Raw genomic sequence first — 15,975 nt, forward strand, 5'->3', positions numbered from 1 at the left:
CTTCTTCAGCTATTTTTTACTTGAAAGGGTGCATTTATGACCATAGCACTAGAAAGCATTGCTAAAGTATTGTTGTCCAGTTCCTGTGATAGTTGAAAAGGGTCCACAGAGCTTCTTTTCCACACTGGATGTGAATATATTGTCCCTTTGGCGTTGGAAGTGCAACAGGCTGCTCCTGGCTCTGCAGCGGCCTCGCTGTGTGACTTAGTTCATCGGCTTACATACCTTCATCACACTTTGCACCACTGTGAAATGGACCTACCGCTACTCACCGGCCTCCCAGATGTGTCAAAGGCCCTTAAATAACAAAAGCTTATAAAACACGTGCTTTCCAAATAAAAAGTATTGCATAATGGCAGCATCACTAGCAGATGACAGGCTTATTGGCTCAGATTTCACTTGCTTTTGGCTCTCTGTGACGGCTCCAGGGAGGCTATGGCTTCACTCTCACGCATGCAGTAAGGTAAGTGTCAGAGCTTTTGATTTGTAAAAAACAGTCCTTTCAAAGCCTTGAGTGGTGCTGCAGAGTACATTCTGTTTAGACAAACTCTGCCAGTTATGCCACATCTGTGAATGAACTGCACCTTCTGTTGTTTTGTTTTAGTGTTGATAGTTCAAGAGTATGATGTCTACTTAAACACCAGGCTTTTTTTTTTTTTTTTCCAAAAGTGGAAGCAATGCCTTAATTAATATTTGTAGTTTTCTTGTTTGCTTTGGATTTTCAAAGTTTGCTTGGCTGTTGGGAGGGTTGAGTCATTCTGAGGAAACTCTGTGGGCAGACCTGGCTGTTGCTCACTCAGTAAGTGGTAGCTCTCTCCTCAGATTTTTCTGATCTGCTCTTCAGCACTGGGATCAGACTTGAAACACAACAGTATGTGGATCTTTTTATATCTTTACCAGCCAGAATAATTTCTGTGCAGGTGTTAACCGAAGACTTGAGCTCCAGGTTTTTGAAGAGGGATGTCTGCCATCCAGGGCGGATGGTGCTGCACTGCTGGGTGGTCCTGTCATGGAGGGAGATGTGGCTGATTTTTGGCACCAGCCTCCCTGGGGAATACTAGGATGTAATGCAAAGCTCTGGTTACTCTGTCTCCGCTGTGTGGAGCAGCTGCTGTTTCTCTGCTCTCGTCAGTTTGATTGCTTCAGTTTTGAGGGAAACTGCTGGGAAATCAATTTTTTTAAAGCTGAGAAAAATTGCCCCTCTGGTTAGTTTGCATCTTGTTCTGCCCATGACAAGAGTGGTCCAGCCATGGGGATGGACAGGAGGCGTTTCTTGGGTCAGTCTAACACCAGGGTGTTTGAGGGGAGTATGGCTGGGGTTAGGGACCGACAGTCTGGGAGTTCCACTGGTGTCCCTAGAAGCTTATCTTTTCAAAGTCATCAGTGATCATGGGGCACTTCAGTATTTTAGACGCCCAGCTTTTAGGATGGTGTTGCACCTGATTTTTCCAAGAGAACCAACTGTAGCTCTCAGTAACTACAGGAGCAGCAAAATCTTCTTCCATTCAGACAACTAAAGGAAGAACTGACTCTCAACAAATCCAAGTCTGTCTGTCCCATTAAGTGAAGATAATAATTATTGAACTTTGTAAAACAACTGAACTGTTTAGATAAAGCCTTGTTTGATTTCTATAACAGCAACAGCATATGTTTTGGGAGGAACTGTTTAACGTTTCTGTTTGGTCTCTGTGAAAGTTGCTCTTTATGACAGTGAAGATTAAAAAAAAAATAAAAGCTCAAAACAGAACTTGAGGCAGAAATTGCACTCTACCCAATGAAAAGGTACAGTGGCAGGACCTAATTCTTGTAGGACTTGAACAAAGCCTGAATCTGTCTCCTTTTGGCTGAACAGGCTGTAAGCCACACCTGGAAATCTTAAAGATCTCGAAGAAATGCTTTAAGTGTGTATCTCCAGAGCAGAATAAAAGTGTAAAGCCTAGTCAAATTCCACTTGATGAAATATTTCAGACTTGCTGGGAAAGGCTGTGTTCTCTTGGACTTGATATAATGAAACTTTGGAGTGAAACATTAATACCTGGGGGAATGACGGACAGTTATTTTGTTCTCTTGTCTTCCTGTTACTCAAAAGATACAGCAGTGAGGTGCGTGAAAAGAAGGGAAGATGTCTGAAAGCATCTGTGCCCTTTTGCTCCTTGTCTCTTCACCAGAGAGGAGGAGCAGGAAAGGAAAGAAAAAAAGAGAAAAATATGTAAGTCTTGAGATAGCATCAGTGTACCACATCCTCAGCTGGTGTAAGTTGACTTTTACTCCATTAATACTGACTTACATTGCCTGAGGACCTGGCTTCACATCTCTGCTTCCTTCTTTGCAACCTCAGACTGAAGTGGACAAAGTTATTTGATGTGGAACAGACATAGAAAACAAAGACGAGGCCACTTTTAAGCATTCTTCCAAAGAGTTTTTGAAAACAGGTAGCTCCAAAGGACTGATAGTTTTTCTGTCTTAGAGTTACCTCCCTTCAAAGACTGGAAATTCCAGCTGGCTTTTCCAGAAAAGCATAGCTCTCACTCTATTAACAAATTATCCTTTAGGCTTTATAACTCGCTCAGAGGTAATAAATGGGAAATGTTCCCTTCTGTTCACAGATCTTGTTCATCTGTTTCTTTAGGGCTTCAGAAAATAATGTTGTTAATATTGATGGGAAGAGCTGCAGCTTCCCTTCTGTGTAACTTTCTTTTGGTTTAAAACATATATATTTTCTTCAATTATAGTAGTACCTAGAGCCCTATTTCTATGCACAGCCTCAGACTCAACATGTCATTCTCTGCTCCGAAGAGCTTACAGTATAAACGGGATAGAGGAACAGGTACAAGGGAGAGAAAGTCTTGCTAGTGGCTTTTTATAGCAAGGAGACTGAGCACAGTGGGGTCAAGTGAGTTGCCTAGGATCACACAGGGAAATAACTCTTAAGTAATTTTCTTCTTTGATATACTTTTCCTCTCCCTCTTTCTCAAAAGATAAAATGCCCTAAAAAAGGGCCTGGACTGTCTGTACTGGAATCAATAGCTTCTGTATAAACCAGCTGATGACAACTCAAAACTGTTAATGAGGAGTCGCCATGTGGAGGCCAAGAGAGCCTGCTGGGGTACAGTTATTCCTGGAACCTGTTGTCCCCTGGCTACAGCTCTTAGACCTGTCCGGCTGTCCCGAATTGTCTCCTCAGCTTGCCTCTAGTCATTGCCAGAACGTGTAAACCACTTTCATGAGACTCTGATGTGTGACACACTCCCCAAAACCTGGAAGAGTCTTCATGGTCTGTCCTGCCTTAATTTTCTGCCTGACCATTGCTGTCTGTTCCCTTCTGCTCCCTCTGTACTTTGGGCCATCCCTCCTGCGCTGGAACAACGTCCAGTGTAACATTGGTGTCACTGGAAACAGGTGATAAATAATAAATCTATTAGTGGTCAGGTTAAAGGGCTGGACTGCAGCTGACAGGGAGACAGAGAAATAGATGCAGCCAAAGGCTGCCGACTGCTGTTTTATTCATTTGTTCATTACTGAAAAGCGGAGCAGGAGGTGAGATGAGAGGCTGGACAGCTTCTTCTGTCTGCAACCTCAGTTTTGATGGAGAAGCTGGGAAGCGCAGGGCAGCAGAACTGCGCCCGTACCGGATTTGCTACTGAAACAGTTGGCCTGGTAGCACGTTGGCCTAGAACACCTAATGAAGGCCCAGGGGAGAGTGGAGGATTATCTTGGAAGGCAACTGACCCTTTCTTAGGTGTTTACACTAATCACAGCTGAAGGTAAATGCAAACTCTCTCGGTTATCCTACAGGGGGATGTGTGGGCTCCATTGCTGTGTTATTTCCCTAATTAAAGCCATTTGACTAGGTTTATTATTTGAAAAAGTCGAAGAGAAATATTTCAGGCTCTCAGAACCTCCCCCTTTCCTTTTTCCTATCTTTATTATCAATAAAAAGAGAGAGAAAATGCTGTCTGGACTTGAGGATTTCCTTCACATATGGAAAAGATTTAGCATTCTTCAGCTCCGAGCATTGGCAGCGCACAAACCTCCCCTCTTACCTCCCCCCAGCATTCCCTGTCTGCTCCCTGTATTTCCCAGATCTACGTATACAGAAAGAATGCATGTGCTGTTGCTTCTGCAGTTCTTGTTTTTTTTTAATCCAGTAGAATTTATTTTTGAGAGTTGAATCACAGGCACGTGAATCATCTTGCAAACAGCTTTGATATTTTTATCAGTGTGCAAACTCCTTGTGCATTTGCAATTTTGCGCTTTTTTCGTGGTACTGATTTGGATGCTGAAGATGCGGGGTCCGTAGGGACTGCACCTGCTTATCTTCTTGGGTCAATTCCCAGTAAGATCAGATGTCCAGAGGTTGGCTGGCGGTTCATGTGGACTGGCAAAAGCTTTGCTTTCATGTGCATTTTTTTTTTTTTTCCACGGAGCTTTTTGCCTTACAGCTCTCATAGCAGAGGCTTTTCCATTGCTGGGATCAATTAAATGCTCACCAGGGACTCTCTCTGTGAGGAATCTTTCCTTTTCTGGCTGACTTTGAATGTCACACCAGGGCGTTCAGCTGTTTTGACCTTGTTGCAGTAGCTCCCAGGGCAGGAAACCTTTCCTAACCCTCCCTTCCTGTCTCTCCCCCAAGTCCTATGCTCTCCGCCCGTCATTCCATCTGCAAGCTCTCCCAGGGCTCTTATGCAACAGTTCAGTTTTTGGTATTCTTGGCTGGGAGCATACGGCTCCGGGGGAGAGCTGTGAGGGGGTTGGATGGGTGGGGGGAGAAAGATTTTATTTTGTAACTCTATTGACCTTGCTTAGCCACACAGAGCGGTATTTCCGCCCCCCCCCCCCCCCCCGGAAGGAAAGAAACATCACCCCTGTTTTCTTTTCCATCTTTCTGATGGTCCTTTGCTTTCATGACAGAATAATTGGGCTTCCAGGCTTCTCCACTCAGGTAACCTACCACTGTTCCCAAGTTGGTGGGTTTTGTTACTTGTGGTTGCATCTCTAGACTTGGGTAATCAGTAACTTTAAATAGTATGGTGGTACCCATCTGATTTTTCCTGGGGAAAGGAAATGTGCCTGTGATTTTCAAAAACAAAGCAACCCCCCACCCAGACAATACTTTGAGAGGCAATACAAGCAATTAATGGTGTCAAAAGACCCTAGGAGGGTGAAGTGGTGAGTGACTGAGGGCTGGACTGACGCAGGAACGGCTGGGTGGGTAGCTGAACATGTCTGGGGAATAGAGGGTTATTGACTCAAACTCCAGCTGTGTTTCATTAGCTGGAATCATAACCCACAAAATTAATCTTTAACAATGTATAAAAGGAAGGGAGTCCTAATACATGAGCCAGTTAGGCAGTGCTCTCAACACTCACCCTTGCAAAAGCTTCAGAGAATTGCAGGAACATTTTACTTTCCAGTTACACTAATTAAAGAGAGGGTAAGTGATATTCTGTTCTCCACCTCTCCACCCTCTATCCAAGGGGTGGGGAGAAATCCTTGTGTTACAAAAGGAAGGTGCAAACTCTGAAGACCTTTCCTTTGAGCTGAGTCAATGTTTGTCCTGAAAGCAAACTTGTTGGAGGGTTTGCTGCAGGTTGGGGGAGAGCACCCACGCAGTATCTCTGCAGCAGCGTTTTGGCTGGCTGGCTGTATTTCCCCCACAGATGTAGGTGTTGAGAACAGGTCCTCAGTGGGGATCCTGTGTTCCCCCTGCTCTCAGGGCTATCATCTCTTCCTTCCACCACCTTCTGTCTGTACTCCCTGGGCCGGGGAGCTGGCAGGCAGGCAACCTGGCTTTGCTGGGCTGAGCTATGAGACATACCGCTACGTATGCTTCATCTTTTTGCTGGGGATACTGCACCTGTACTAACAGCTGTTGTTGGCTCTGCAGCTACAGAAAATGCTCCTTCTGACCCGTTGGCCAAAAGAGTCCTACTAGCTCAAAGAGGCCAGCTGGCAAAGCACACCTTCCCCCTTTTCTTCATGTGTGTAAAAATGGAGTTATTTAACAAGGGGGGAGCTAGAGTCCCAAGATACCTGCCGCTCTGGCAGTGGGTGACCGTTGATTGTGCTGTTTTCCCAAGCATCAGGCATCCCAGTGAATATCAACAAATTGGGAGGCAGTTTTCTTTTTAAAATATTCAGATCTTCTCCTGGGGTTCATGGTTCAACGTCAGCATCCCTTTAATGCCTGAGGTCACTCTGTAATGACAGCCACACAAATACAAGCTTTTTTAAGGTGAGATTATGAGGCTTACATCAAATATCTATAAATCCTAATGTACCTCCCTATATATAGTGATGCCACTGCAGTCTCTGGGTGTATCCTTGCACATAACACCGCTCTAAGTGCATACTTTACTACCTGCCACTGTGTGCCAAGTGGTAGCTGATAACCCTGAATCTGAGTAACTGCAGGTATCTCAATATACTGCTCATCTCTGTAGGTACGTTCCTGTCCTGTAAGGTGTCTGTACAACTGGCAAAGGAGTTTAGCAAAAGCCCGAGTTGTAGGAATGATTCCTTGGATGGAGTGCTTCTCACAAATGAGTGGTTTTTATTTGCAGCTTGGACTAGTGCCCTTCCAAGTCAGTGGAAAGACAATTGATTGTAGCAGGTTCTGGACCAGGCTTCTGGCTACCTTTGTGCTTAATTTAAAAGTAATGTATATCTACTGGTGAATGCCTCTAAACAGATTAAGAAAGTGCAATTGATTCAAAACTGGCTATAGATGAACATAAAAGGCAAAATTGATTGGCTCAGTCTGTTTTAATTTTCTGGGAATGGAGAAACGTAATAAATAAATAAATAAATTGCCCCAAAACTAACGGCAGAAATACAAAGTAAACACAACTTTAAAAAAACCCCACTGCTGGTGCTGAAATGTAGATGTTTGCAAGGGCACTGGAACCGCTGCGGCCCTGGTTCCGATGTTGTCCACGTCCGGCCCCTGGCCAGAACAGAGGCAGTACACGTGTGAGCAGAGATCGCCGCAGGTGAAGATTCGCTTCTCCATTCATGTTCATTCGTTTGTCTTTTAAGGGAAGAAGCTGTGTGTTCGGTGATATCTGTATAGTTATGTATGTACATATTTGTATAGGCATATATTTATGTGTATGTATATGTAGGTGTATATATATGCAGCAGCTTTAGGTGTAAGGATACAATTTCCAGAAAGGCAAAGAATAAGCATTCTGAGGAGCCGGGGAAAGGGGGAACCTGTGCTCCTGGTCTGGTGGGCTGTTTCTCTAGGTTTAGTGCCTCCCTGTTTGCTGCACTCTCACTCTTGTTAGGGCTGATGAGTCCCTGGGCAGTCACTGAGATCCGGTAACTGCTCGAAGGTACCATAATGGCTATAAAATGATTTTTAGTATCTGATCAGTGCCATTCTCTTTAGCCTGTGAAGTCACAGCAGAGAGTGAATTGCAATTATTTTGAAGCGGAAATTTGCACACCCTCCCTCCCCTCCCCCTTTAATTGTTATGATAAATTGCAACTTCAGAAAAATATCTAGAGCTTTGGCATGTTAAAGCTCATGCTGATATCAAGTCCTAGCTTTTGAACATGACAGAAATCTAGGGCGAATACTGCCCTCCTTGCTTTTCCTTTCCTTCCCCTCACTTTTCCCCTTTCTCTCCCCTTCTCCCTACTGTCCTTTTGACACTATGCTAGCTAGAGTTACTAAGATGGCTTTAAGCAGAGGGTAAGCTCTGCGCGTTCTCTGTATGCACTGGAGCAGGAAAGGGGGCAGGGGTGGAAATGCACCTCTATGCGAAAAGTATTTAAGAGATGCACAGTTTATATCGCATGTTCCTCCAGGGAACAGATAGTGAGAAACCTCTTTGCAAAGGGCCGTGTGAGTGGATCTTTACTACTGTGTAGGGGAGCCCACAGGGCTGAGGGAAAGCATTTGCTGTTTGATGCATAAATGCAGTTGGCTCCTCACACCATAACAGTTCACGTTGTGCAAGTGTGTCTCTGAGACTCCCCAGCTATACTCACACGTAGGGGTTTCTCCTGTGTCTGAGTCTGGGCATTTGGACTCACTACAAAGCCTGCTGCAGCTTGATCCAAGTTTTCCACTTGCAATACTCAGAGATGTAGGAGCATTCACCTTGCTGCTGTCCACAGGGGTGTTTTTCTTCTTCACATCTCTCACAAGAAGCAAGTGCGTGTCTTTTTCCTTGTATGCACGTGGTTTCCCATTTTGAAGCCAGTTTGCCCCACTGCTGTTCTCTCCCATGGGTGTCTGCTGTTCACAGACAGCTGTGTTCTTGGCTTTCAAGCGCATCAGAATGGGAAAGCTAATGTGCCTCCTTGGGGTGATGCTTTCCAGATGGATTTAGCTAATTATCACAACGATTAGGGCTCCCCTTAATGACCACAACTGGAATTTATTGACAGAGGTAAACAAGAAGTTTTTGTTTTGCATTTGTGGAAAGTTCTTAATTTGTTTAATTAAAAAAACATGGGCTCTTCTATCACTTAGTATTCTTCCATTCTCCCCTGCAGAGAGCATGACTGGCTTTCCCAGGACATTTTCATTTTGCCAGGTTTATTTAGAAAGTTGGAGTCAATGTTTCAGAGAAACTGTTATTAGTTAAATGTTACTCTGCACTTACTCAACCTGTTTCACACACCTTTCTTCCTTTTGTTCCAGTCCTTGCTAAAAATATTTTTCTTTTCTATGACTTGTCCTACTGAAGGAAGTATGCCTACATACCTGTACAAAGAATGTGCCTGAAACTGTGCTTCACTTCCACTTCTCTGTGGTTCTCTTCCCAATTTCATTATTTTGTTTGCTAAAATTTTAAATTCTGTGGGGCAATGACATTACTCCCTGGGTTTCCAGTGTACATTTACCATAAGTGCTCATATTATGGCTCTCCTTCTTGGTCAATCACAGATCAAGCTAAACACTACAAGTGCTAGAAACATGTTTTATCACAGTGAAAGCTAAAAACCCAACACACTCTAGTGTAGGCTGCACTGGGTGTGTATCTTCTTGTGGATCAGGCACAAAGCGTGCAGGGACAGAGTAATCCTCAAGACATTCTCACTACTTATGGAAGATAGGAGGTTGGGACCCGGGTCATGTTGTGCTGGGTTCTGTATACAAATACACATGCAGTGAAAAAGCAGCTTTGGCCTCCTGGGAGTTTTCCTCCTGTTTATTTGTGTCTTGTCAGAAGTGAATTGTTGAGGGAAGTACACTGCCAGGACCACCTAGGGATAGTCTGCACAAGGCAAGACCTGCTAGATTCATCTGAACATGCAAATGAACAGTGAAAAGAAGCCTCAGTAATTCAAGTTGAAATTAATGTGGACTGTTCACTGGTGTGAGAGACAAACCCACTGCTGGGCTGGCCCAGGCAGTTTTCCCTTTGCAGTCAAAAGTGTTCTGGATTGTCTGGATCACATCTTCCCTGGACTACTGGCAAAGGTTTAATTTAACCTATTCTGCTATGTTAATGTGCAACATTTGGTAGGAAGTACTCTGGAGAGAGAGATTGGTGCCTAAATTTGCTACCATCTTCCCTCCCTATTGGCATGGATGAGACACAAGCTAGAAATGAAGAGGTAGGAAGAGGTTGGAAGTGCATGACTTCAATATTAGAACTGGAAGAACTAGATATAGATATGCCTCTGCTGAAAAGTCTTTTGCAAATCGAACATAGCCTTGGCCCACCCAACATACCAGTCTGAAACCTGCCATGACTAACAGCATTGCCTTCACAGGGCAGCTGTTTGAGAGGAGCTTCTTGGTTCTGGGTTGTCTAACCAAATTCTTGTTTTCTTCTCTTTTCCTCCTGCTCTTTCCCCGTCCAACTACTTCCATCCTGTGCCAGAACCGGGGTCGCCTGGCAGAGAAGAGGACAATCCCCTTACCTCCAACAAGGATCCCGAAGAAAGAGCTGACTTCCATTTTCTCGCATAGCGACGACAGCGAAGAGAGTGATAAGAGCAATGGTCAACACCCTGAAGTAAAGCAGGAGGAGGATCTCCATATCAGTATCATGAAAAGAAGGTACTTTCCTGGCAGGGAGTGCTGCACTGCAGGAGCAAAGACAGAGAAAACTGGGCAGCAGGTGACCAGTCTTTGTGGGCCAATACTGTCTGGGCTGCCCTGTGGAGTCACCTCCAAGGCCTGAAATTAAAATGCAAATGTCACATTAAAGCTCAGAAAGGGTAGCTGGGTCCTCTTTTCTACTTAGTCACTCCTGTTTGGAGTGAGTAGGGCTCTGTGAGGCCTTGCACCACAGGCCTTGTGTTTGCACTAAAGGCCTCTGGATTTGCAGACTGTAAATTGTATTTCAACCTTTGTCCAGCATTCTGTATCTTTGTGCCTGGTGAGGCCAACAAATTGCATGACCAAGAAGTTGTCTGTGGGCATTTTACATAGCTGTCTGAAAATACCCAGAGGTTTATGGGTCCAAAGTCCTGCCTTTTGCTTTCAGTTGTCCCTAAATTCTTATATAACATAAAGTGGATAACTTAATGTTGGGGATCAAAGTTTGGGAAGGAGGTAGCAGCAGTGGTTGTTGTTACATGGTTTTGATCACAAGTGTCAAAGAGCGTAGCTGTGTCTCACTGATCCTGAGTGCCTCTGTGGTCCAGAAGTAGAAGTAATGGAGTTGCAGTAGTCAGAGAGTCACTCAGATACTGGGGCTCACCTCAGTACTTACATATTTTGATCGTGACTTTCTCAGTACCATATACATTATCCTGGAATCACACAGGGTTAAAGGAAGAGAAGAAAGGATTGTCTTGATTTACATTCTGGTAACTGTCACTTGGGCTCTCATGTATGGTTTCAGTGCCCATAATACTCAGCTGCAAAATTTTGGGTTCTCTCATCCCTCTGAAAAAATACGATGTTTAGAAGACCTGTAACTACAGGAAAATAAATACCTAAAGGCACTGTGTCTCAGCCTCCCATGCATATCATTGCAACTCATCTTGATTGTCATCTTCCTCTGATGCATAAAATCACTCAGATTCTAAGACAAGCCCTATAAAAATAGAGGAGTGGAAACCGAAGGCATGTAATTGCTTTTCTTATGTTTTATGTGTTTCTTGCTGCTGAGTAGATAAGCTATTTCCCTCCTTGCCTTCCAACAGATGCTGGTACATTCAGCAACAGTGAGCTTGAAAGTATGGAGACAAAACAGTAACCAGCTCTTCTCATAAAACCCGCCTGTAATTAAAGTCTGGGTTTATCATTGCAGCTGTCCAACAGCCGTGTTCAAGGGTTATCGCTTGGAAATGAAAAGGTGTTTGGGGAATGCATCTGCACTGTGCATGTGCACAGGAGCCAGAGAGGAGAGGCAACCCTCCTAATCAGTTTTGGTAAACTGCCCTTCTTCGCCTGCCCCCTTTAATTACGCTTTTAATTCTGCAAAATTATAGTGCTAGATTGTCTCATTAGGAGGGAGAAAAACATGATAACTATATAATTGATATGCTGGGCCCCCCAAATATAAAGTGCTCTTATCTTAAATCTTTAATTACTGTAATTGCTTTGCCTTGTTTATTAGGAGATGAAGAAAAAACACTTAATAGTTATTAGCCAGTGGTCTCCCAGCTTACCATTTCTGTGCTCCTCAGTACTTTTCAATCAGTTTGTTTGAAGGTCTCTTGTTTAAGCTTTGTCTTGATTCCTTAGAGGAGTGCATGATTCTTACCAGGTAGGTTAGACTCTCATTCCTTTTGTACCGTTGTTCTCTTTTTCATTTTCCTAGGAACTCTGATGCAGTGTGTGTGGGAAAAAGCTGGAATAGCTGGGGCAGACAGGGGCCAGGCAGCACTCTTGATGAGTACAGTAATAACAGAAAAAAAGAGCATGTAATTCAGTGCTAGGTGCCCAGGCAGGGAACATCTACCGCTCAAATCCCTCAACATTTCCAAGCATTTTGTCCCTTGCAAGTGGGTCCCCCAGCCCTCCTGTCCTAAAGAGCGGGAGGACTGGCCATTTCCACCTGCTGGAGAGCAGGGAATGGAAAGCAGCCTGGCCCAACTCTTGCCCAGTGCTGCTGGGGGGGAGCAGGCTTGGGCTCTGTTCCCAGTGTCATTAGGAGCCCGGGGACTGGGGTGGAAGGTGTGATGGGGCTGGCTCCAGAGACAGCAGCAGCATCAGAAAGGCTAGACAGCTCGCAGACACGACAGCTGGGGCCTGGCAGAGACAGGGCCCCATCTGCTTTCTGGTTTTAATTCACCTGTTGTATCCTCCCCGATTGGTGATGGATTGGGCTGAGGTTTTATTGTCTCCCACTGAGAGGAAGAAATAGGTTAAACTGTGATAGTAGGAAAACAAGGTCAGGGCCTGAGCAAACCTGTGTTTTCCTCTTGTACCCCTGGATGGCCCTCGTGCACACCTTCATGCACTTACTATTATAAACACTTGCATTATTGCTTTGAACATTGTTGCCTTTTCTTTCTTCTCCTATGCCCAATTTTCTTTATATTGTCTGTTTCCTCCCATTGTTGGCACAAGGGAATGCTTTCTGCTACTTTGAGGTCTGAGCATCAGTGAAGAGAAGACTCTAGAGATTAGAATAGGAGTCAGAAGCTTAGTTTCTTGGCTAGTCCTTCACCCGAGCCTTTGCCAGTGGTTTCCTCTGTGATCTTAGGCAATTGCCCATCGTGATGGCCTTTAGAGGAGGTCTGAGGCAGAGAAAACCTGCTTCATGATGTTCTTGCAGTCATAGAAAGGAGCAGAGACCTGTAGCTACTACTGAAATTATTGCATTTCCCTGCATGCCAACTTATTTTGCAACCAAGTCCCTGCAAAACTGCATTGCTTCCCTGCCTTGCACATACGTAATTACGTTAAGGAAATGGAGCCTCACACTGAAGTGAGCTTGGCTCATCTGCTTTGAAACCCAGGTGACCCAAGCTTAAAGGTGAATGTTTTCATCTTGTAGTGGGACCCTTTGAGTCCTCTTTAGCCGTCTTTGCAGGGTGTGCTAAGTAGCCTTTGTGTTATGCCTCTTGTCTGGAAGACAGAGGGCTTAAAATCTTCTCTCACATAACCAGAGGCATCTGCTGAGCTTGGTACCGTAGCTTGATACCCAGACTGTAAGCACTCAGCTCTGAAGATTATTGGGATGGTGTTGCAGAGGAAAATCCTTTTTCTTTTGATCAGATTTCAGGTTCCTGAAAATCTTGCTCTTTTACAACATTGCCTACATGCAACAGTTGCATTGTCTTAATTATTGTGGTTTGGTTAAGTTGAACTGACTCCTGGTGAGAATGCTTGCCTGGCTATGAAAATAGTTTTTCCTATTTGGGAAAAAGAGTATCAGTATAGGGCATTTCTATACTGATACACCTATGTCACCTGTATGGTTATTTTAGTCATAATAATACTGGCATAGCTGAACTGGTACAAGAACTACGTAAGGTGAACTGCAGTTAGAAACTTTGGCTTTGTAAAGCCTTTTTCCTTTCTTGCAGACTATTAGCTAAGCTGCCTCTCCCCCAGCAAGCTAAAATAAATGTTATGCCAGTCTGCTTTTTTGTTACCGCTCTCTAGTTTGAGACTACAAATTCCTTGGCTCTGCCATAGTTTGAGAAGCATTAACTTCCTTACACTCATTGGGAGGTGCCAAGTGACATTGACAAATGCATTACCTCAGGAACAGCCTGTGAGCTTTTCCACACTGAGGTTCAAACTGCCTTTAAGGACCTCTGTTATGTTATCCCAAGAATCCCCAAACAGAGGAAAGCCAGTGTAGCCAGAGTAAGGTTGAGCTTTCAGAGTGAGATCTTCACACGCTGTTGGATTTAAGCCCAGCATTGTCTTGTGAGTGCACGAATTTTTCTATTTTAAAGACTGGCCTTTTCCATTAGTGTGGGAGGGAAAGAGAAAGGGAGAAATGCAGTGATAGCACCTGAGATTCAGCAGGGTAGGTTAGGAACTGCTCACGCACAGCTTTGTCTAAGTCCCCAGCAAAATATGATGACATGGCTAGTAATAAGAGGTAGTAATACTTAAGCACCTGTTTAAAACGTTGAAAGTTTTTGACCTGACCTGTCTCCAAAGGAACCCTTACAGGCTATCAGAAAACATGTACACTGGACTGAGTAATGGGCAGGATAGGTGCAAATGGACACACGTGGTGAAAATGCCTTTGAAATTCTTCTATTAAAAAAAGAGGATTGGGAGCAAAGGTAGGAGCAGATTGTACAATGAGAGCACACAGCGGGCTGGATTCCTTGCCAAATATTGCTCTGAAATAAAAGCCATTTTTAGGAGAAATAACAAAAGTTGTCCTGTAACAGGGTGTCTGTGCAATGAGAAGCAGATTTCTGGAGAACCTCATACTGCCCTTAAGTCCTTCCTCCTTTTTTTATGTCACTGTCCTCCACATCCCCCAAACCTTCTCTGGCTGTGTCAGCAGTATGACCGTGGTGTCCAGCACCTGGCATGGGCAGAGGAGAGCATTTGAAATGAAGGTGCTTACTCAAGCAATGGTGGAGGACTATCTCCTCGTCCCTATTCACACGGGAACATGGATAGAATCCAGGCAGGGGCGAGTTGCTCTCCCCTGCCCCCCGCATCCCTCGCCTCACAGACCAGCTTTACAGCATTCTCCTCACTCAGCGTCCATTTTCTAATAGCGAAATTACTGACCTCCACTAAGCCTTAATGGCTAGTGGCTGTCAGCCTTTCCACTGCCTGCCTTTCTAAGTGGAAAGCTATTTCTTATATCCCATAAGGCTGCTGCTCTTTGACTCCCTAATTGATTGAAGATCAAACCCAAGCACCCACCCATTATATTTGTCACATGTACCTGCTTGTAATTCAGAGCCGTGAGATCCCAATGCCTTCTCAGCTGATGTGCAATGTACACAACAGTGCCTTTACCTTCCTCCTCTTGCTTGGCCTCTTCATGCGATGCTCCCGAACGGTCCACCCTGGTGCTGCCCTGGGATGAGAGCTGTGGGACGTCCCTGCTCCTGGTGGGGCTCAGTTTCATGGCAGGCTATGCCACACAACACTGCTTTTTACCTGCTGCCAAAGCCAGAGCATGTCTGGGCTCTTGGCTAAGCTGACAAGGCTCTTCCAGGCAGCCTACAACTAAAGAGAGACTAGAGACATGACAGAGCAGGGCTCTGGGCTCCAGCCGTGAATCAGGCTCTTACATTAGATTCGACAGCCCTTCTTCTAATTGCCGGGACTCGAGAGAAGGAGGGAGGCAGGGCCCCTCTTGTGGCTGGAGACATATTTTGCTGCTTTATGACACTTTTCTTTCACTGCTTCCACTGGCTATTTTCTGTCAGTCCCTTCTTCCTTCCTCTGCAACCCATTATTTTCTCGTCTCTTTTCTCTTTCCTCCCTCCTTCCCCCTTTTCCTCTGAACAATGTACAACTTAATAACAGTCACTGTATTCAATAAATATATTAAAGATCCCTCTGGGAAGCAAAGGCTGCACTTGGTCTAGAGTGCCAGGAAGCATGTCATTGACCTAATGAGGACATATATTTGAGGAGGGAGAGAGAGAGAAAATGGCTACTTACTTCTCAGGGATGCTGCAGGATAAAATATAACAGCAAGAAATCCCTTCTTGCCCAGGAAAGAGATTTGAGACCAAAAAGAAAGGTGAAGTGTGAGAATGAAAGCAAATGAAATCTTGATTCACAAGTGCTCTTGGCTGTTCTCTGCATCTCCTTGTATCTGACCTTTCCAACATCAATTCCATGGTGAAGAGTGACCCAGACACCCCAAGTCCAAGTCTCAGTCTTGCTGCAATCTTAAGGCCACTCTTCCAGCCACCACGTATGAGGTTTCCTGGAGGAGCCTGTTCATTGCCTGCACAAGCTCCTTAATGTTGGCTGCCTGAAAATAGCAGGGCATGGATATAGGGAGACTCTGGAAGCTGAGACAGTGATATATGTGAAGAGAGGGGAGGAGAGAGGAGTTAGCTCTGACCTTCCAACCACGCAGCCTGCGTGATGGCATCTGCAAATATCTC

At 44.7% G+C, this 15,975-nt stretch overlaps 1 protein-coding gene across 5 annotated transcripts in view; it reads left to right on the top strand.

Annotated features, from left to right (window-relative positions):
- The window catches only part of SAMD11 (sterile alpha motif domain containing 11), a 127,856-nt gene that overhangs the window by 28,684 nt on the left and 83,197 nt on the right, over nt 1-15,975 (top strand). For all 5 annotated transcript variants that reach the window (XM_042794654.1, XM_042794655.1, XM_042794657.1 and 2 more), the window contains exon 3: nt 9,846-10,024. In XM_042794654.1, coding sequence (XP_042650588.1) covers nt 9,846-10,024 — 179 coding nt within the window. The remainder of the gene's footprint in view (nt 1-9,845; nt 10,025-15,975) is intronic.

This window comes from Tyto alba, unplaced genomic scaffold, assembly GCF_018691265.1.
Source record: "Tyto alba isolate M040663 unplaced genomic scaffold, T.alba_DEE_v4.0 Super-Scaffold_20000042, whole genome shotgun sequence".
Lineage (NCBI taxonomy): Eukaryota > Metazoa > Chordata > Aves > Strigiformes > Tytonidae > Tyto > Tyto alba.